At 41.8% G+C, this 22,756-nt stretch overlaps 1 protein-coding gene across 4 annotated transcripts in view; it reads left to right on the top strand.

The window, feature by feature from the left end:
* The window catches only part of CA8 (carbonic anhydrase 8), a 65,968-nt gene extending 46,874 nt beyond the window's left edge, over window positions 1–19,094 (top strand). For 2 of the 4 annotated variants that reach the window (XM_060116215.1, XM_060116214.1), the window contains 4 exons: window positions 5,960–6,022; window positions 8,286–8,334; window positions 9,958–10,070; window positions 18,960–19,094. In XM_060116215.1, the coding sequence (XP_059972198.1) occupies window positions 5,960–6,022; window positions 8,286–8,334; window positions 9,958–10,070; window positions 18,960–19,094 (360 nt within the window). Of the gene's footprint in view, window positions 1–5,959; window positions 6,023–8,285; window positions 8,335–9,957; window positions 10,077–10,630; window positions 10,675–18,959 lie in introns of those variants that run through there. The other 2 variants (XM_060116213.1, XM_060116216.1) reach the window with 2 other exon arrangements.
* The last annotated feature ends 3,662 nt before the right edge of the window (window positions 19,095–22,756 follow it).

The raw sequence follows: 22,756 nt of genomic DNA, 5'->3' as shown, positions 1-22,756 counted from the left end.
AAAATGAGAGCGGCAAAGACCTTGGTGGATATAGTCAATGTAAAGTTTAGATTTGAGCTCTTTGGTGGGCAAAGAATATTATATAAATTTAGTGAAATGTACAGAAGCGGACCATATGCTTTCAAAGGTAAAAATTTAATTTAGTTCCTAAGGTGAATCTTTTAAACTTTGTCTTGATGTAATTACTTGATGTAATAAAAGATTTAGAGGTGAAGGAGACCCTGGAAATTGTAGGCTTCCCCCTTCCGCCTCTTATAGAAGAGAAACCAAGGGCCAAAGAGGCCAAGTCATTGTTTATAGTCACACAGATATTTGATGTCACCAGTCAGGACCAGAAACCATTGTCCACTCTGTGTGGTCCCAGGCTGTCTTTGTTTTTTTTTTTTTTTTTTTTTTTTGCTGTACGCGGGCCTCTCACTGCTGTGGCCTCTCCCGTTGCGGAGCACAGGCTCCGGACACACAGGCCCCGCGGCCATGGCTCGCGGGCCCAGCCGCTCCGCGGCATGTGGGATCCTCCGGGATCGGGGCACGAACCCGTGTCCCCTGCATCGGCAGGCGGACTCTCAACCACTGCGCCACCAGGGAGGCCCCCAGGCTGTCTTTGGATAACCTAGTGGTCCTTAATAACTTAATTTTCCAAAGAGAGCTGAGGAAGGGGCCTTTTGAAACCTCTTTTTTTTTGGGTGGCATATATTTCAATAGTATTAATTCCTACAATTTCCTGTTATAAATACCTCTAAGATATTTCTTTATTGATGTTTGAAAGTAGCCTTCCAGTTTTATTTAGCCTTTTGAAATCCATGTTTTGTCTTTTTTTTTTTTTTTTTTTTTTGTGGCATGTGGGCCTCTCACTGTTGTGGCCTCTCCCGCTGTGGAGCACAGGCTCCGGACGTGCAGGCTCAGCAGCCATGGCTCACGGGCCCAGCTGCTCCGCGGCACGTGGCATCCTGCCGGACCGGGGCACGAACCCGTGTCCCCTGCATCGGCAGGCGGACTCTCAACCACTGTGTCACCAGGGAAGCCCGAAATCCATGTTTTTAAAGTATAACACATGTCATGGAATATAAAACAAATCCTTACATTTAAAAATAAATCTTCTTCTCACTATTTATTTCATGCCTTTTTCACAGGCAGGGCCCTATATTCCTTCTGTTTTATATCTGCATTGTATAAGGAGAATGGAATCACAAAATGTTGATGGAAAAGTGTTTTAAATTATACTACAAATATATTTTGATAATCTTTAGTATATTGAAAATAATAACTGTTAAAGTCCATCTTTTGTAACCTGAGAAAGTTAACAGAGCATCCAGATTTGACAGCACGAGGCAGTAGAAGTAGAGGGCAATGTCTCATTATTAAAAAAAAACTAAGAATAAAATAAAAATAAGAACACAAATAACCAAATAATCGTCTGTAGGAGGGGAGGGAACATGTTAGTTTCATCTTTGGAGGCGGTACTCAATACATACTTGTGAATGGAATTCAGTATGATCACTTGATGTTTTCACTTGCTGCTTCTCAGTGTAGAACACCTGACATGCAGTAATAGTGCACTAGATTGCAAGCCGAGTCTCTTGGGACCAAACATCGCCGTTCCCTGGAAGCAGCTCGTTACTGGAGGCAGGCAAAGCTTGGGAGCTTGTACTCTGGCTCTAACTTTCCATAGGAGGGAAAATCCACATTATCTACATGAAAATGCCTTTCTCGGGAGAGAACAGAGTCCCAGAAACTATAGAGCAAACATTCACGGAGGAAAGAAGCGCTGATGGGAGTGTCAGCCGAGGCAGAGAGGAAAGGACCACATGCGGGGGTCTTGCGCTTAGGCCAGAGGCTGGGAGAAGCGGAGGGAGGAAGTCCAGGCGGTGAGGATAGACTTCCCTTCAGGAAGCTTGACTCAAAAGACAGACGGGGTGATAACTGGTGGTGACGTGCTCAGCAAGGTTCAGATTGTTTCACACTGAGACCCGAGATGGGCCTGTGTTTTTATTCTGAGCAAAAAGGGCTAGTGCAGATGTTGTTTAAACCTACCAGCAAGAAAGGGGATAATTGATGTAGAAAAGCCTCAGAGAAGGTGGAAAGGCATGAGATGAGAGCTTAGGCATGGGATGGACTGACCCTGGACAGGACGGGTCCCACCCCTTCTCCGAAGTAGAGGGCCAGGAGGAAAGGGTGGGCACAAATGGCCCACATGTTTAGGTGAAAAAAGCCAGGAATTTAGGGGGAGTTTATGCCTGATGACCTGTATTATCTCTGAGACATGCAAAGCAAAATTATTTATAGAGCAAAGGAAATATGGGTGTGGGATTGGGTTTTGAGATAGCGCAGGAGAGGAAGGACAATAGACTTGACGGTCCTCGTGGGAGACCCACTTGAGATTGGACATCACAGGTGGTACAGGACAACGGATCGTGGGCTGTTCTCCATCCAGGGAGAGGAGCAGAGAATTCTAGCAATTTTCTTTTTTTCTGGCCATGCCCTGCGGCATGTGAGATCTTAGTTCCCCGAGCAGGGATCGAACCCATACCCCCTGCAGTGGAAGCACGGAGTCTTAACCACTGGACCACCAGGAAAGTCCCTCTAACAAATTAATTGTTGTATTGATCCGTTACAGAGCATAAGGTTTAGGAGGACAAAGGGATTAGAGAACGGGGAATGGTTGAAGAGGTGTCATTGAGCATAGGCAGGAAGGGAAAGAGATGAAGCCAGGAGAGACCTGTGGGGCGTGATGCCTTGTGATCAGTGAATAGGAAGAGAGAGTAAAGAAGAGAGAGCTGGACGGATGGGCACTTATGGTCAGAGGCAATGGTCTTTGTTTGGAGTTGCAGTTTTCAGAGTGAAGACAAATCCAGGGTGTGTTCTCAGGATTGGTTTGCTGAGGAGGGCGGGAGCTGATGAGCATGGACTGAGGGGTAAAGAGACAGGCCAGGGAGGGCACAGGTCGCGCACAGGGATGCTGAGGTCCTCCAGAGTGACGGCAGGAGGAGATGAGCACTGGGAACGACCGGTGGGTCAGTACGCGACAAGTAGAGCAGGATAGCATCGGAGGAGGGCAGTCCGCTCAGAGGAGGAGGATGGCTTTGGGCTTGTGGGGTAGAAGACCCATCTGAAAGTGACAGCTGGGAGCTGGCCACAGCTCTCACTCCTGTCTTGAGGGAGACTGTGCAGTGTCCACGCCAAAGGCTTGGGAGGGTGGTGGCCTTGAGCAGACCCGAGGGGTTCACAGAGACCCCCGGGAGGAGGTGGTGGGAAAGCTTGTCAAAGCTGTGGAGTCATCCAGTTTCAGAGGCTGCGGTGGAAAATGAGGGGGGATTAGCGTTAGAAGCGGAAAAGCACAGGGCTGTGCAGGGCTGAGGTTGTCGAGAGGAAATTCACCAGAGGGCTGGCATTTGGGGGGGCGGTGAAAGACGGCCAAGGGGAGGGTCAGGAGTTACTGGGTTCCTGGCAGACTTTTGGTCCCATGTTGCGTTGCCACCTGGACTGCTGTAGGATTTTAGGGGCTGAGGTGTGCAGGGGATCCATCTATATTTTCTTTTTGGTGGCTGTAACCCCTTCAGACAAAACTTTGACAAAGAAGGAAAGAGATCGAACAATAGCTGAAGTTGGTTGCAAAATATAAGTTTTGCCCATAAGGTAAAGAACCTTTATAGACAGAAGGAGCCAGTAAGAGTTATTAAGTGCTACTTTATGTAAGAACTGTATTCGATGCTGTGTAGCATTCTGATTAAGAGTAGTCTGGGTGATAGTCACTGAATTACAATGCACCGTGCCCTGTTCTAAGGTTTGTTTTTTTTTTAAATATTGATTGATTGATTGATTGATTTGACTACGTTGGGTCTTAGTTGTGGCACGGGGGAATTTTAGTTGCGGCATATGGACTCTTGGTGGCGGCACATAGGATCTAGTTCCCTGACCAGGGATTGAACCTGGGCCTGGCCCCCTGCATTGGGGGCGAGGAGTCTTAGCCACTGGACCACCAGGGAAGTCCCTGTTCCAAGGTTTTTGTTTGATTGAGTCTTATCTTCAATCCCATCACTTTTGTCCACCTCACTGTATAGAGGAGGAAGCTGAAGGACACAGAGGTTAGGTAAACTTGCTCAAGACTAAAAAGGGAGTCAGGCTCAGAGCCTAGCATCCAACGCAAGTGACCTTGCTCCTGGGCCACTACATTGTGTGGCCTTACAACACTCAGATGTGGACTCTTCAAGGAGTTAAGCTCTGACAAGAGATGCATGAAGTAAAGACAGAGCCGACCTGTGGGTGTAATCATCCTAATGCTACATTGTGGTTAAACCAGTACAACAGAGGGGTCTGTTTCCCCTGAAGATGGGGTGAAGATGTCTGCCTACAGGTCCAGGCTTTTGCACCCAGGAGTAAATTTTCCTAAGATATATATGTGTGTGTGTGTATATGTGTGTGTGTATATGTGTATGTATATATATATATATATATATATATATATATATATATATACACACACACACATATGCACATATAATATATATATATACATTTTTTAACTTAAGAGAATTCATTTTCTGTTTTTAGTGCCTATCTCAGGAATTGCAGACACTTGGAAAATGATGTCCCAATTATTTTGAACTGATTGGCCTATCTTAGGTTATGTAAGTTTCTTGTCTCACCTCTTTCCTCTGATGCCCTTTCACCTAGCCTGTTTCCCAGTTGGATCACATGGAGAGAAACAGGGAATATAAACATGGTGACAGCTCTTCTAGCTCCTTGTAGGTCATTCTCCAAAAATTTTTTTTTAACATCTTTATTGGAGTATAATTGCTTTACAATGATGTGTTAGTTTCTGCTTTATAACAAAGTGAATCAGTTATACATATACATATGTTCCCATATCTCTTCCCTCTTGCATCTCCCTCCCTCCCACCCTCCCTATCCCACCCCTCTAGGTGGTCACGAAGCACCGAGCTGATCTCCCTGTGCCATGCGGCTGCTTCCCACTAGCTATCTATTTTACGTTTGGTAGTGTATATATGTCCAAAATTTATGTGGAAGAGAAAAAGCCAACCGTAACAAGGATTGTTTGAGGTTATAAATTGTCTCTGCTGTGACTGCCCTCCATTATCATGGACTGTTGAAACTTGGCTGAAAAATGGAAATCAGATTGCACTTACATTTTTTAAAGTTAGAGTCAAGAATATTTAACACCATATTCTTTTTAAAGTCTCAAATTCTTTGGAACATTTTACACACTGAAAAAATGTAATGATACATAAAGCTTTAAAAGAGAAACCTACTGGGAATTCCATGGAGGTCCAATGGTTAGTACTCAGAGCTTTCACTGACATGGCCTGAGTTCAGTCCCTGGTCAGGGAACTAAGACTGTGCAAGCCACTCAACAGGGCCCGGAAAAAAAACATAGAAAGCTACGAACAGCATATTCTTATTTATTTAAGAATAAAAAGGGGATAATAGAACTATGTCCTGTGGTAATCAAAAATGTTGTCCTGATTTCAGTGACAGGACAATGATTACGTATGAAATCATGTACTCATTTTTCTGAGTTAATAAAATTTTTTCAACATGGATAAAATCTTTATAGTAATGACCTAGCAATGCCCAGGGTGAAAATGGAAGGCTTTGGGCATGTGATGAATAATTTTAATTCAGAAATATCCTCGAAATTTCTATATTGCAGTATTATTACTTTATATATATATGGCACAGTGGGTAAACCTGAACTTAGCAAGGTGAATTTAGAATGGATTCTTGAAAATGTCTAGGAACATATCTAACACTTTCTTGTACTGGCTTCTGTTACACCTTTAATTGCCTTCAGTAGATGTTGACCTGGCTATTACTAAAAAGGTCATTTGTTCCCCGGGAAGGACATTCAGGTGAACTTGAACTTCACTTCTGTTGGTTATCTTAAGTAGAAACTACATATTTAAAAGCTTTATGGTTATGGTTTATGCTTTACACATTGCAGATCGGAAAAGAACATGTAGGCCTGAAGGCTGTAACTGAAATCCTCCAGGATATTCAGTATAAGGTAAGTCATTCTTTAAAAGAAAATAATAACTACTGGCTGTGTCAGAGGCTTCCAAGCCCACCTTCAGGCTGGGACATTCCCTAAAAGGACTCACAGCCAAGTTCTTATCCTCCTGGTTGTGGTTTCTTCCAGCGGAAGGCTACAGTCCCAGAGAAGTGAGCCACAAGCTTCTAGACAGCCCCGCCCCATGGAGTCGCATAGGGACACACCTGATTCTCCTAGCGGTGATGTCACAACAGGTGTGAAGCATTGCCAACCAGGGAAGCTTTCCTGGGCCTTGGTGTCCAGGGATTTTATTGGGGGTCAGTCATGCCAGCTGGCAATGCCTGAGGGACTGACCTCAGCTACTCTGACTCTAGCCCTCCCCCACCCTGAGCAAAACCGGGCTTTCACCATAAATCACAGTGTTGGGATATACTTATCTGGTCCAACTGGTGAAGCCTGACCCAAGGCCTCAGGCACACAGAGCCACTCTTCTCAGGCAGCATATTCCAAGGGCTCAGAGATGATCTCCCAGGAGCCAGCCAGGGGCCAGTCTTGAAGACAGGCCTTTTAAATTTTTTTTGGATTGTGTAGGATTCGAGCAACCCAGGCCAGCTGAGTTACCCCTTTCTGCCCGCTGGTTATAGGAAGGTACTGTAAATGAAACAAATAAAAGTTGTGGCAACCACACTTCAAAGTATTTAAGTAAAAAGGCAAAAAGAGACAAGTACATATAAGCCATAAGATGATATATCCCGTAGAAGGTGATTTAGGTTGATTTGAGCCTGTAGCGATTCGGCCTAGCATTACCGGGAAGCCCAGTTCTCTTATAAACAGTACCTTCTATGCTCACGTTGAGTCAGTAGAATCTGAGTGGCCTTGTGGGGGAGAAGTTCAGTCCCATGTGGGTGCTGGAGATACTGCACAGGGGTCCAAAGACCCAAGGCCAACCCTAAAATCTGTCTGGAAACAAAGTCTCGCTAGCTCTAGACTCACTAGCTCAAGCCCAGAGCATCTGGAACCAGGCAAGAACCTCTACAGAAGGTCTCCTGAGCGCAGGCTCAGAGTGAATCCAGCTGCCAAGGGAAAGCACAGACTGGTCACAGAAGCTGATGAAAAGGGGACAAGGACACATTTTCATTGGCATTTGTTGAATAGAAATGGGTTGAGAAATTTTCCTTTATTGCTTCAGCTAATGTGACATCAGTCGTTATGGAATACAGGAGATTGGTGGGAGGTAAATAAGCTGGCTTCTTTAATGTGTCCAGCAGTCCCCGGAAGTAAGGAAGAGACCAAGAGGTCATGCACTAACATTCCCTGTTAATGTCTGCATTAGTGGAGTAATCTTATAAGAGACATCCAGCTGGCGTGACAGGTGTGTCTGTCTAAGGACCGACATTTTAAATGGGACTATTTAAAATAGTGATTAGAAATGTGAATTGGTGATGGTACAAATAGTTTATCAAAATTTAAATCTAGTTTTAAATTTTTAAAAGTTTAAAGTTTTAAACGTATATTGAAATTTAATATTTTTTTTTTTTTTTTTTTTTTTTTTTTTTTGCTGTACGCGGGCCTCTCACTGCTGTGGCCTCTCCCGTTGCGGAGCACAGGCTCCGGACACACAGGCTCCGCGGCCATGGCTCGCGGGCCCAGCCGCTCCGCGGCATGTGGGATCCTCCGGGATCGGGGCACGAACCCGTGTCCCCTGCATCGGCAGGCGGACTCTCAACCACTGCGCCACCAGGGAAGCCCTGAAATTTAATATTTTCATCTGAGTATCAGTTCTGCCTCTCTGGAGGAGGAGAGCATCCAGAATAGGTCCTAGAGCTGAGCTACCAAATCCAAAGGGGGCAAAACGAGAATTTGGAGGCAGCCCGTCCTGCCAAGAAGGTTAGGAATTGAGATCATAGTACCAGGAAGAAAGTCATTTCTAAAGAATTCCCTGAGCCAAGGCCTAAGTCTCTGGTCTGGATGTGCCAGGAGCTGGAAAGGTAGCTGACATGGGGCAGATGGACACTGGTCGATTTTAAGTTTCATACCTGGAATTATAGGGAAAATTGAGCTGCACCAGCAGAGAAAATAGCTACAGACTCAGAGCCGGAGTATCTTGTTGGAATCAACCCCTGTCGCTCCAATGAGAAGACAGATTGACACAAATCTGTGGGGTCTGATAATGCCATTCAGAAAAGACTTCAACCTGGATTTTTAGTGCTAATAAATGTTCTTATTCTAAAATTTAGAAATTTTATGTTAACATGGGGTACATTGTTTTCTGTTTCAGGGGAAGTCCAAAACAATACCTTGCTTTAATCCTAACACTTTATTACCAGGTAAGCATTCATCTGCATAAGATGAATTTTAACTGTGGATATGACTGCATTGTTTTCCTCAGAACATACACAACTGTATCTTATTAGTTAATAAAGTTTCTTTACAATTTATATTCTCTGTAGTTGGTACCCGTTTCAGATTGCTCTAAACCTGGGAGTAAACCTTTTGAAATAAACACTTTACCACTAGTTCCATTAATCCATGAAGAGGTTTTTTTTCGGATTTTCATTCATACAAATTTCTACCTCTGTGTAAAGCACGACTGTAATAACATAACCTTGATATACATGTAAGATTGGTCAGTGCAGTTCTTATTAATCTCTGGTGTGAAATAAACTTTATATCTAATTTTAAAAGATAACCTCTTTGCAATGATATTATTATTTAGCTATTATTTCTAAATATCTAGGTATGCCTGAACAGGTAAGAATTGTATATAAAATACTCAAAATATCATTTGTAGATAAAGGTTGTTTTGTACAAAATTTTGGTCTTCACATTTCTCTGCCTAAATTATGTGAAATTTTTTGGTATTCCAAACAAAACCAAATGCATTGTATCTTCTACTTTCTACGTTTAATTGCACTGCTACAAACCAGTTTTTTCCATATGTTGAATACTCACCCATCACATTTAATCACAAATTCTTCTAATGTAGGCTACAAGATTTTATAAGAATGATTTTTTTATTCTATCATAATATGATTTCAGTATTTTGCTATTGAAGAAGCAATATAGAGGTAGCTAGAACAGCATGGTTAAATGCACAGACTGTTTTCTTGTCTCTATTTTTATTAAAAAAATCAGATATATGATTTAACATTCTTAAAAGAATCAAAAGCTCTAAATAATCACACCTGGGAACAACTTAAGCAGTCTCTCCCTTTAAATCCCAATAGCTACAAATGGTTGACCTTTTTTTTTTGTATTTTACAAAAATTTATTTTAACTGAATTTTTAAAAAGATAATTTAAACACACAGACTTTGAAACCAGACTGCTTTCGTTCTCATCCTGGCTCTGGCAGTTGTTAGCCCAGTGACTGTGGGCATATTACATACCCTCTGTGATTCAGTTTCCCCATCTGCAACGTGCGGGTAATAATGGGACCTATCTCACTGGTTTGTTGTAAGAGTTAAATAAGTTAATGTAAAATGCTAGAAGAGCACTTCACATGTAGTAAACATTCAATAGATATTGGGTATAATCAGTCAGGTAAATCATCCAATAAAGTAAAAAGAAAAAAAAATGGATACACTTCTCCTCAAGTGAGTAAACTTGATATATAGTATATAGATAGTATATATATCAAGTATGTATATATATAATATAGTATATCAAGTTTATATACATCCAGTTTATATAGCCATATTTAAATATGTATAGTAACCCATTGAGAGAAACTGCTATAAATAATAGAAAGAGGATTCATCATGTTTTTTATTGATTGTTTTCTCCATGATGATTAGATTAAAAACACAGACGTGAGGCTCTAGTTTAAAAATGACATCAGTCTGAGAAGTGTTATTTGGACAGTTTGTAATTTTGAAAATTATTGTTGGAATCTTCCAAATTATTTTTCATTAACTTGCCTTTCCGTGACACGTCCACGTGATGGCACAGACCCTCTGCTGCGCGATTACTGGGTCTACGAAGGCTCTCTCACTATTCCACCCTGCAGTGAAGGCGTTACCTGGATATTATTCCGATACCCTCTAACAATATCCCAGCTACAGGTGAGTGCAGTGCTTTTAAATCTTCCAGAATGAAGTTCTGAGTTAAAGGTTAAATGTTGTCTCTACAAAAGGGAAACATGTCTGTTTTACGTTTTGGCTCCCTTTGGATCAGTTAGATCAGTCACATCTTTTCAGAAAAAGTTAAATGTCTTGAACCAGTGAAAGCAATGGAAAGGTCAAGGATGAAGAAAACCCAGCTCTCTTTTATGATCTGTATTTTAAAAGTCAGTTTTTTTTTTTTTTTTTTTTTTTTGCGGTATGCGGGCCTCTCACTGTTGTGGCCTCCCCCGTTGCGGAGCACAGGCTCCGGACGCGCAGGCTCCGGACGCGCAGGCTCAGCGGCCATGGCTCACGGGCCCAGCCGCTCCGCGGCATATGGGATCCTCCCAGACCGGGGCACGAACCCGTATCCCCTGCATCGGCAGGCGGACTCTCAACCACTTGCGCCACCAGGGAGGCCCTAAAAGTCAGTTTTTATACAGTAAATAGAAGTCAGTGAAATAGCCAAACTTTTGATTATTAGAGTTATTCCTTCAAGTGGGTTTTCCCAGGCATTGGAGAGAAAAAAGGTCTTGGAAGTAAAGTGAGAATGCCAGTTATTTCTGTAAGTCACATGCAGGCTTTGTAATAGCTCTTTCTTGGCTTGCACAGGAAAATCCTGTATGCAGAGGGTGAGGGCGCTAAAAAGAACGCCCCGGAAAGTTCTGGATTGTTCTCTAGCCTCATTTTTGTTCACCTGCCACCCACCTTGGGTACAGCATAGGTGCTCTAAATGCTAATGCACAATGTGTGTGGCTCCAAGGTGAGCTGTCACTAGGATGTTAGCTGGCAGAGCAGGAGGCAACATCACTACAAGGTGTTTAAACAATGGTTTTGATATTATTACAAAAAAAGCTTTAAATGTCTCCTATCTGTCTAAGGATGTGTTCTGGAAGGCTATACTTGTTCTTCATGATCAGTCTCAAAAGACTTGGGCCGTCCTCTCAATAAACCAAGATTCCTTTAGAAACTTTTTACAAACTTTTATTATATCCCGTATCATTTTATAAGAAGTTCAAGTTGACTCACTACTCAGGAAAGCCTTCTTTTGTTTGTCCTTAAATCTTTAAAATCCTTCTTTCAACCTTTAACAATTTCTGATTTCTCTTTTTTTCTAAGGATTAATTTAAAAAGTGCCTTATTCAGCATCTTCATTGTTTCATTATTTTAGAAACTTTGATCACACCACCTTTGGGCCTTTGTATTTTTAATATGACAACCCCCAATTCCTTTATTTATTCATTCATCTGTTTTTTTCTTACAAGAAACTGTTCCTGACTGCCAACCAGGTACAGAGGATGCAGAGATTCAGACACAGTGTTTACTCTGAAAAAGTTCACCATGGAGTTGTGGAGGCAGATGATTATTAGACAGCTATGTTGTGTCATAAGTAAGGTGCTCTGGAAACACATAGGACAGAAACCCAACCCGGACTGGGAGGTCCAGGGAATAACTCCTGAAAAATATTAGGAGTTAGTCTTGTAAAGGAGAGGGAAGAAATTAGGAGTTTGAGTCTAATGTTAAGAGTAGAGGTTTGGACTAATGACATATAGATTTGGAATTTAATAGCAAAGGTGGTAACTGCTGTAACAGATATAACTCAAAACTTCAGTGACTTATCACAGTAAGAATTTATTTTTTACACACGTAAAATGTGTTTTTACATTTTACAAATCCAACAAATGTGTTTTTGATTCACAGTGAAGGCTTTTCTTTGTGCATTCAGGGAACCGGGTTGAAAGACACTCTGCCATCTTTAATACCTCACTTCTAGGTCCTTAGGTGTGGTCATGTAGCCAGCAGGAAGGGAAAGAGCGTGGAGGCTCTCAATGGAGGATTGCTTTTAAAGGACCAGACCTAGAAATGGCGAACACCATTTATGCTTACATTCTGTTGGCTGGAACTCAGACACATGGACATACCTGATTGCAGGGGAGGCTGAGAAGTGAATTCTAGCTTCACGTCCAAGAAGAAGAAATGGATTTGATGATCAGATTAGCTCAAGTTGAGGAAGAGACAAGATAGCCCAGCTGAGTGCAAAACCCCAGTGTAGGTAGAGGAGATGGCACCACATAGGGAACTACGGACTTGCCCAAGGGCCTTGGGAACAGCCAGCAGGGCGTGAGTCCAGGACAGGAGAGAGTATCTGCAAGATGCGGAGAAGAAAGGTTCATAGTGACAAATGCTACAGAGAATTTAAATAGGATGCATGCTGCCCACCCAGGTAGAAAATAACTACACTGTATAAACATGTGCCCAGATGCCACTGCTGGGTTCTCACCCTTGACTCCTGTTTCTTGGTCTTGTGTGTTCACTGGTGGATCCTGGTATTGACACTTCTCTGTTGCTGAGCTTTGGCTTCTCTTCTCCAGTATTATTCCTCCACCATCCCTTCCGTTACGCTCACTCAGTGTTCCAGGTCAACACCCCAGCCCATCCAACCAGTTTGCCTTGAGCCTCTACCATGGAGAAAGCCTTCATTTCTTTTCAGAGTTGCCATCATGCAAACAAGATTCATGAACAAGGACCATCATTGCCAATTAACTGAATTGTTAACGGAAGTGAGATGTTTCCATGGAGTGTGGAACTGAAAGGAGAAGGGGACCAAGGGTAAAAGTTTTAACTGGCATTAGTCACAAGGAGGGGAGACTGGCAGAAGTAGTAGAAGCAGCTCGGGGTCTACAGTCACATTTGTTCAGCAGTTTAAAGGTAATTTTCTAAAAATAGGTCAAATCTTTTAGTGAAAAATAAAATTTTCCTCTATAACCACAATAAATGTCTATTTATTGCAAGTCAGTTCGAATTAACCTTGCTGAGCCACAGAAAAGAAAATTCTCAGTTCCACTTAGAATTCCATTAAGGATCCCTTGCTAGCACGGTGTGGGGAATGTTAACAGACAGTCTGTAAATGTGAACGCGGATGTTTTACTTCCATGTCAACCGGTATGCTATGCGAAAATCCAGAGACAAATCATCATGCCTTCCAGTCTCTCTGTCTTCAAAGGGAGCCTTGCTTTGTATTGTCCCTTTGAGTAAGGCCAGTGACAAAGTCTAGCCCTAACTCACTAAGTGATGCTCCTCAATTATTGGGAAATAAGCTGTATCTTCCTCAAAGGGAGCCAGAGCCAAAGGAATGTACATTGGAAGGAATAATCCCAACTGCTCTTGGAAATAGATGAGTTTCCAGTTAGCTGTGGCTTTTCAAGAAAAAAGATGTAGGTTCTGTTAGCACAGAGCTCCATTATAGCATCTGTTCAGAGGGCAGGAATGTTGAAATGGACACACACACACACACACTCGCGTGTAAATTAAAATGGAATTTAGAGTGATTTAGGAAAAAATTATAATTTTAGGAGAATATAAATCAGTCTGTCCTTGGCTTGAATGTTTCACTGTTGCTGCTCATATAATTTCATAGAAAGCAGAGCCCCAAATAGAGAAGGTCCAGAGAGGTCAGTACAAACAAGAAGAACCCAAGAGAGAGGATGTGATTCTAGAATCAAAACCAAGAAACATTGAGAAGCCTCACCCTATGTGCTTAAAGAGGAGCAGAGAGATATAGAGACGGAGGCAGAAAGAGAGAGACAGAGGACTGATATAGAAAATAACAAAAGAAATAGCAAATGGCAGGTGGAGTGGCCACTAAGTTGATTATATCGAGAAATAGAAAACTTTGTATTGAAAAAATAATGTGTCCTCTTATAGGCGTAACATGTAATTAAGCAGCTGGATATTATTGTAGAAACAATTGTATCTTGAAATGTGTCATCTGTCACAGGATAATAGTGTCTGCACTTGCAACGTAATTAAGGGAGAAGCTCTAGATCATAATGCTTTCCTAGGAAATGCACAGCTGCTGGAGGTGGGGGTGGCGGGGAGAAGGAGTTAGCGGCTGAAGTGTGGTGTTGACAGCTAAGCCTGTCGTGGACCATTTGCATCTTCCTGGGCACTAAGAATTCTAGCATCTGGGACTGGAAGCTCCTGATTGGTTGACTTTTTCATGTTATTCCTGGTTAGCACACCCTGTGCTAGGGGAAGAAACCCACACAATTGGATGGATTTGGATGAGTGTAATTTAAAACATTTAAAAAAGTGATCTGTAACCATTAAATTACTGTAAGATAAACAGTGGTGCAAAACATTAGGAAGCCGAAGTGAAAAAAAAATTTTTTTTTTCAGCTGGATTGTTTTTTGTTTTTGTTTGTTTTTGGTTTTTTTTGGCTGCACTGTGAGGCTTAGTTCCCCGACCAGGGATTGAACCCAAGCCATGGCAGTGAAAGCACAGAGTCCTAACCACTGGACCACCAGGGAATTCCCTCAGCTGGATTGTTATGTTTGGAAATGGGACTCTGAGGGCAGAATAAAAATACCAAATTTAATCAAATCTGACAACGGAAATTGTAAGACACATTCTGATTTCACAGTGACATTAAAATGTGAACAATATTCAGAATTGATCACATGTGGTATTTTGATATAATGGCACATGTATAGATATGTGAGCATGCCCATACACACACACAAATAATTGATTCTTCAGTTTTACTCTTATTTTCCTGTCTTTTTTCTCCATGGTCCTCTTACTCATCTGTTTCTATTTCTTAACTTACCTACTTTTCCCAAATTAGATGTGTCTGCCTTTGTTTATTCCTTTCTCTTTCAACTTCAAGTAACGCCAGTGAAACAAAGGAATATGGATGTTTTTATTGGTTTTCACCGTGTGGATATACGCCTGTTAGAACTCGGAAAACCATCTTAAATTTTGTTTCCTCCCAATCTTGCCTCTTCTTCATCCTTCCCCATTTCAGACTTCCTGTGGATTGAAAAGTGGGACTCTTCCTAGCCCGATTTCTGGCACAGATGCTTGTGGCCTGTGGGGTCTGGGAGCCCGTCTGGTCTTGGACCTCTGAGGGGCAGGCTTTTTTTATGCTCCATGTGGGATCTGAGTGGCCATGAACCCTGAAGACCAGGATGCTGTGGAACCCCAGCACGATTATGTTTGAAAATGATTCCAAGTGATTTGGAACATTTGTTGTGCATTTTCTTCTGTGTCTGTGTTTCTCTAATTTGAGTGTGCAACAGAATCCCCCCCAGGAGGGCATGTTAAAACACAGACTGCTGGGCTGCACCCCAGAGTTGCTGATTTGGTGGGACTGGGGCACTTATTCCAGGAAGCACACTTTTTTTTTTTTTTTTTTTTTTTTTGCAGTACGTGGGCCTCTCACTGTTGTGGCCTCTTCCGCTGCGGAGCACAGGCTCCGGACGCGCAGGCCCAGCGGCCATGGCTCACGGGCCGAGCAGCTCCGCGGCATGCGGGATCCTCCCGGACCGGGGCATGAACCCATGTGCCCTGCATCGGCAGGCAGACTCTCAACCACTGCGCCACCAGGGAAGCCCCCAGGGAAGCCCCCAGGAAGCACACTTTGAGAACCACTGTTTCTCATCTACCTGCATTTATGTCCCCAGCTAATTGAGGTCAGCAGTCTTACCACCAGAATGCTGAGTGCCTGAAGGCTGGTGTGCTGGGTGGCACTAGACCAGTCCTGTCCAATGGAAACACCGTGTGAGCCGCATATGTGAGAGAAAATTGTCTAGTAGCCACAGTAAAAAAAAGTCAAAATAAACAGGTGAAGTTAATTCAGGTAGTCTGTTTCAACCCAGTGAATCAAAAATATCATTTTAACGTGTAATCCGTATAACAGACCATTGATGAGATTTTTCACATCCTTATTTTCATACGAAGTCTGACTTTGTGTGTATGAATCCTCCATTTCCAGTACATCTCAGTTCAGACTAACAACATTTTGAATGCTTGGTGGCCCCGTGGGGCTGGCTGGTGGCTACTGTCCTTAAGCAGTGTAACTCTAGGACTTTCACTTGCTCCTGGGAGACTCCCTCTTTCCTTTCTTAATATGCGTTATTTTTAGGGACTTGTGAGAAAGTTTGTATTTATTCATCATCTTCCATGATACAGAGCGCTTCCCGTGGAGTCACGAGCTCTGTAATCTCTACGTCTGGAGTAAGTGTCCATCTGTGTGGCTCATTAGTAACTGTCCTAATGATGGAACGACAGTGGCCGAGCCCAGAGCCAGGGATTGGGATGATAGGAAAGTTTACATCAGTGTTCCTGGGGCAAGAAAGTTCTTTTCTCTAAGCTCTTCCTCAAAAAAAACAAAAAAACAAAAAAACAAAACCCAAAAGATCAGACTAAGGACTGATTAGTGACAGAATGAGGGTTGTTTTAGGGATGAAAGTTCAGGAAGAGAGAGCAATGATTCTAGAAAGAAAGTTAGATAATGGGCTAGAAGAAAATGAAACCAAAACAACGAGGTTCAGGACATGAAAGGTGGAGAGATATGTATGTGTATATATATATATATATATATATATATATATATATATGAAATCTCATTATATATACACATATATGGACTATTTAAGTACAATTTGCTTTGTTCCCTCTATTTGACTACCACAAGGAATCCTGTTCCTCTAATTCATGGATCATCATCGCCTGGCGATGAAAGAGAATAAGATGAGAACACCGACTTTTATGTGTTATTTTTCTCTTTTAACATGATGACATATGAACTGTAAGTCAAAATAAGTCTATTATAGGATGTGCACAGGACCTCGGAAACTACTAAAATTAATGAGTGCCAAACCTCAGACCCTAGACATTAGCCCTTTAAATGCAGTCATGAAAGCAGTTTGAAAGCTGAACTTTGAGTGAATCATCAGGGTCCTGCAATAAGGAGGGCACAGTAAATGCCTGAGACCCACTGGCGTGCCACCCGGGCTCAGAGGAGAGCGGCCGCTCAGCTCTGCTACCTTCAGCAGGTGAGGACTTGCCTCTGAAGTGTCGGAGCTCTGTCCTCTCCATGTGTCTCCTTCAAATTGGCTAAAAACAAATACCGTGTTTAAGTAGAGTAGCATTAAAAATCGATGAAATCGTACATCCTGATATATGTGATGACGATAGTCTCTGTACAGCCATGACATTTGAGTTTTGCTGAAGACTTTTATCCTGGACTATTATTCTGTTCCCTTCTCACTCTGCCTCATTTCAACGTGAGATAACGCAGTGTGTACTTGAAACCACTTGAAGTGACTAAAAGGTTCCGAGCGGTGGTTACTTCCGAAAAATTGGCATTTCAGAGAGATGTGTTTTACAGGGGATTCTCGTGCCGCCGTGGCTCTAGACATTTTTCAGATGCAGCAAGCAATATGGGTGCTGCCATAGTCCCCCCTCTAAGACCGTGTGACGGTCTAGTGGAAGACCGTTATGTAGATTAAACAGCTAATGGCTTAGCTGACTGGCACTTCTATATAAATACAGCATGTGGAAGTTATTTTAGTAAACAGGACAATTCTAGTTGGATCAGGCTTATCCCATTTAGTGAAATCAAACAGTATTTGAAGACATGGAAAAATGGAACATTAGAAGTCAAATTTCTAACCTGGGTTCTGATCTAACAAGCCATTTAATTTTCCCCAACTCTTGTTTTCCAACACATATATGAATGGTTTGAATCTTGTGAGGTTCAACTCTTTTGGAGTCAGGAACCTCTTCTTAAGAAACTACTACACAGGGAAATTTTTACAAGTCATTCAGGAGTTTCATGGATCCTCTAAAGTCTAGGTGTTTTTAGACTTTTATTCGAACCCTGAATTAGTTAATCTCTCGCATTTTTTTCACCTTATGATTGGGAGAAGTCTGTGGGTGTGCTGTATGAACCTTTGTAGGCAGAAGCCTCTGGTTCACAGATGGTGAACTTTTGGTGGATTGATGCTGTTCAGATCACACTTGCTCAACATTCTGGGATAAGTGCCAGATGTAGGGTCTACTGATGACTAGAATTTCTGAAGAGGTGACTGTGAAGCTGGGAAAGGAGCAGCTGGACTTGGCATTGTCAGACCCGGCTAATCTGGAAACTTCCTTAACCCATGTAGCCTCAGTTTCTCCTTTTGCGTAAGGAATGAAGAATATCTGTGGCATGTGATTTCATGGGGCATTTAAATGAAATAACAGACCGTGACTTAACAGAGGTAAGTCAACTGCTAGATGGCAGTGAGCCTGGTGAATGCTTATCACGTGCTTACTTGGTGTTCAGACACTTCCCAGAGGGTTGTGTCTGGCACACTATGGATTCTTAGGAGGTGCAGACCCGGCAAGTCAGGGAAACTGCAGTGCACTTAATGGGAACGGTCCCGTGGGACTATGGGAACCTCTTCGTGTGTAACAGAACACCACGGTATCTGGGGAGGCCTCCTGAAAAGGGAGATGAACTTGAAAATCGCTCTTGCCAGGGGAGGAAGATGGGCTTAAACTTTTGGAAAATCAGAGGCACTCTTTGGACCTGTGCTTTCCAGAGGGCTAGACGAATATCAAAGAGAGTCTTTTGATGAAAAAACCTCCATCTGATACATTTAACATCTGGTCAGTGTTAGCATACAGTAACACCAGAGTTCGTTACTTAAAGAGATACTTGGGAAGCATTTCAGAACACTGCTTCATTTGTTCACTTTTTCTCATTATGTCACAGGCGGCCGTAAGAGCTTCTTGAGAGAAGGGTGTATCATTTTCGTACAAACAGAGCCAGCAGGTTTCCATGGCAGTTTGGGTTGTCTGCAGACCTTCATATCCCTACTTCTGCGGTCTTCATTCTTGCAGGGGTTGCGTCTAATGTCTTAGGTCTGGAAGGATGAAGTTCTTTTTCTCTCTTTGAAGTTTAATTTGTCTCTTTCTAAATTCTTATAATTTATGCATATTTTAAGCCATTGATGAAACTGCAGTCTTGTTCATGGCCGGTAAGTGATTAATCTGTTTTGTTCTGCATTTATTTTCAGATTGAAGAATTTCGAAGGCTGAGGACACACGCAAAAGGGGCAGAGCTTGTGGAAGGCTGTGATGGGATTTTGGGAGACAATTTTAGACCCACTCAGCCACTCAGTGACAGAGTCATTAGAGCCGCGTTTCAGTAGCTGAAGAGAGCAGAAGCCGGTGCGTCTGCATCTGGGTACGTTTGGATTAAGCAAGGAAAGCGAGGCACACGCAGCTGAGCCTGTCACACCAAAGCCACTCTCATGATGGTCCTCATAATTTTGCAATGTCAGCGCACTTCATTTTTTTTCCAATTAATTTTATTTATTTATTTATTTTTATTAGTTTCTGCTTTATAACAGAGTGAATCAGTCATACATATACATCTGTTCCCACATGCCTTCCCTCTTGCATCTCCCTCCCTCCCACCCTCCCTATCCCACCCCTCCAGGCGGTCACCAAGCACCGAGCTGATCTCCCTGTGCTATGCGGCTGCTTCCCACTAGCTATCTACCTTACGTTTGGTAGTGTATATATGTCCATGCCTCTCTCTCGCTTTGTCACAGCTTACCCTTCCCCCTCCCCATATCCTCAAGTCCATTCTCAAGTAGGTCTGTGTCTTTATTCCTGTTTTACCCCTAGGTTCTTCATGACATTTTTTTTCTTAGATTCCATATATATGTGTTAGCATACGGTATTTGTCTTTCTCTTTCTGACTTACTTCACTCTGTATGACAGACTCTAGGGCTATCCACCTCATTACAAATAGCTCAATTTCATTTCTTTTTATGGCTGAGTAATATTCCATTGTATATATGTGCCACATCTTCTTTATCCATTCATCCGATGATGGACACTTAGGTTGATTCCATGTCCTGGCTCTTGTAAATAGAGCTGCAATGAACATTTTGGTACATGACTCTTTTTGAATTATGGTTTTCTCAGGGTATATGCCCAGTAGTGGGATTCCTGGGTCATATGGTAGTTCTATTTGTAGTTTTTTAAGGAACCTCCATACTGTTCTCCATAGTGGCTGTCCCAATTCACATTCCCACCAGCAGTGCAAGAGTGTTCCCTTTTATCCACACCCTCTCCAGCATTTATTGTTTGTAGATTTTTTGATGATGGCCATTCTGACTGGTGTGAGATGATATCTCATTGTAGTTTTGATTTGTATTTCTCTAATGATTAATGATGTTGAGCATTCTTTCATGTGTTTGTTGGCAATCTGTATATCTTCTTTGGAGAAATGCCTATTTAAGTCTTCTGCCCATTTTTGGATTGGGTTGTTTGTTTTTTTGCTGTTGAGCTGCATGAGCTGCTTATAAATTTTGGAGATTAATCCTTTGTCAGTTGCTTCATTTGCAAATATTTTCTCCCATTCTGAGGGTTGTCTTTTGGTCTTGTTTATGGTTTCCTTTGCTGTGCAAAAGCTTTGGAGTTTCATTAGGTCCCATGTGTTTATCTTTGTTTTTATTTCCATTTCTCTAGGAGGTGGGTCCAAAAGGATCTTGCTGTGATTTATGTCATAGAGTGTTCTGCCTATGTTTTCCTCTAAGAGTTTGATAGTTTCTGGCCTTACATTTAGATCTTTAATCCATTTTGAGCTTATTTTTGTGTATGGTGTTAGGGAATGATCTAATCTCATACTTTTACATGTCCCTGTCCAGCTTTCCCAGCACCACTTATTGAAGAGGCTGTCCTTTCTCCACTGTACATTCCTGCCTCCTTTATCAAAGATAAGGTGACCATATGTCCGTGGGTTTATCTCTGGGCTTTCTATCCTGTTCCATTGATCTATCTTTCTGTTTTTGTGCCAGTACCACACTGTCTTGATTACTGTAGCTTTGTAGTATAGTCTGAAGTCAGGGAGCCTGATTCCTCCAGCTCCGTTTTTCGTTCTCAAGATTGCTTTGGCTATTCAGGGTCTTTTGTTTTTCCAAACAAATTTTGAAATCTTTTGTTCTAGTTCTGTGAAAAATGCCAGTGGTAGTTTGATAGGGATTGCATTGAATCTGTAGATTGCTTTGGGTAGTAGAGTCATTTTCACAATATTGATTCTTCCAATCCAGGAACATGGTATGTCTCTCTATCTATTTGTATCATCTTTAATTTTTTTCATCAGTGTCTTATAATTTTCTGCATACAGGTCTTTTGTCTCCTTAGGTAGGTTTATTCCTAGATATTTTATTCTTTTTGTTGCAGTGGTAAATGGGAGTGTTTTCTTGATTTCACTTTCAGATTTTTCATCATTAGTGTACAGGAATGCCAGAGATTTCTGTGCATTAATTTTGTATCCTGGTACTTTACCGAATTCATTGATTAGCTCTAGTAGTTTTCTGGTAGCATCTTTAGGATTCTCTATGTATAGTATCATGTCATCTGCAAATAGTGACAGCTTTACTTCTTCTTTTCCAATTTGGATTCCTTTTATTTCCTTTTCTTCTCTGATTGCTGTGGCTAAAACTTCCAAAACTAAGTTGAATAAGAGTGGTGAGAGTGGGCAGCCTTGTCTTGTTCCTGATCTTAGTGGAAATGGTTTCAGTTTTTCACCATTGAGGACGATGTTGGCTGTGGGTTTGTCATATATGGCCTTTATTATGTTGAGGAAAGTTCCCTCTATGCCTACTTTCTGGAGGGTTTTTATCACAAATGGGTGTTGAATTTTGTCGAAAGCTTTCTCTGCATCTATTGAGATGATCATATGGTTTTTCTCCTTCAATTTGTTAATATGGTGTATCACATTGATTGATTTGCATATATTGAAGAATCCTTGCATTCCTGGAATAAACCCCACTTGATCATGGTGTATGATCCTTTTAATGTGCTGTTGGATTCTGTTTGCTAGTATTTTGTTGAGGATTTTTGCATCTATGTTCATCAGTGATATTGGCCTGTAGTTTTCTTTCTTTGTGACATCCTTGTCTGGTTTTGGTATCAAGGTGATGGTGGCCTCGTAGAATGAGTTTGGGAGTGTTCCTCCCTCTGCTATATTTTGGAAGAGTTTGAGAAGGATAGGTGTTAGCTCTTCTCTAAATGTTTGATAGAATTCGCCTGTGAAGCCATCTGGTCCTGGGCTTTTGTTTGTTGGAAGATTTTTAATCACAGTTTCAATTTCAGTGCTTGTGATTGGTCTATTCATATTTTCTATTTCTTCCTGAGTCAGTCTTGGCAGGTTGTGCATTTCTAAGAATTTGTCCATTTCTTCCAGGTTGTCCATTTTATTGGCATAGAGTTGCTTGTAGTAATCTCTCATGATCCTTTGTATTTCTGCAGTGTCAGTTGTTACTTCTCCTTTTTCATTTTTAATTCTATTGATTTGAGTCTTCTCCCTGTTTTTCTTGATGAGTCTGGCTAATGGTTTATGAATTTTGTTTATTTTCTCAAAGAACCAGCTTTTAGTTTTATTGATCTTTGCTATCGTTTCCTTCATTTCTTTTTCATTTATTTCTGATCTGATCTTTATGATTTCTTTCCTTCTGCTAACTTTGGGGTTTTTTTTGTTCTTCTTTCTCTAATTGCTTTAGGTGCAGGGTCAGGTTTTTTACTCGAGATGTTTCCTGTTTCTTAAGGTGGGATTGTATTGCTATAAACTTCCCCCTTAGAACTGCTTTTGCTGCGTCCCATAGGTTTTGGGTCATCGTGTTTCCATTGTCATTTGTTTCTAGGTATTTTTAAATTTCCTCTTTGATTTCTTCAGTGATCACTTCGTTATTAAGTAGTGTATTGTTTAGCTTCCATGTGTTTGTATTTTTTACAGATCTTTTCCTGTAATTGATGTCTAGTCTCATAGCATTGTGGTGGGAAAAGATACTTGATACAA

This window comes from Mesoplodon densirostris, chromosome 13 (assembly GCF_025265405.1).
Source record: "Mesoplodon densirostris isolate mMesDen1 chromosome 13, mMesDen1 primary haplotype, whole genome shotgun sequence".
Classification (NCBI taxonomy): Eukaryota; Metazoa; Chordata; class Mammalia; order Artiodactyla; family Ziphiidae; genus Mesoplodon; species Mesoplodon densirostris.
Note: the sequence above shows the minus strand (reverse complement) of the source record. Positions and strands in the feature narration are given on the sequence as shown.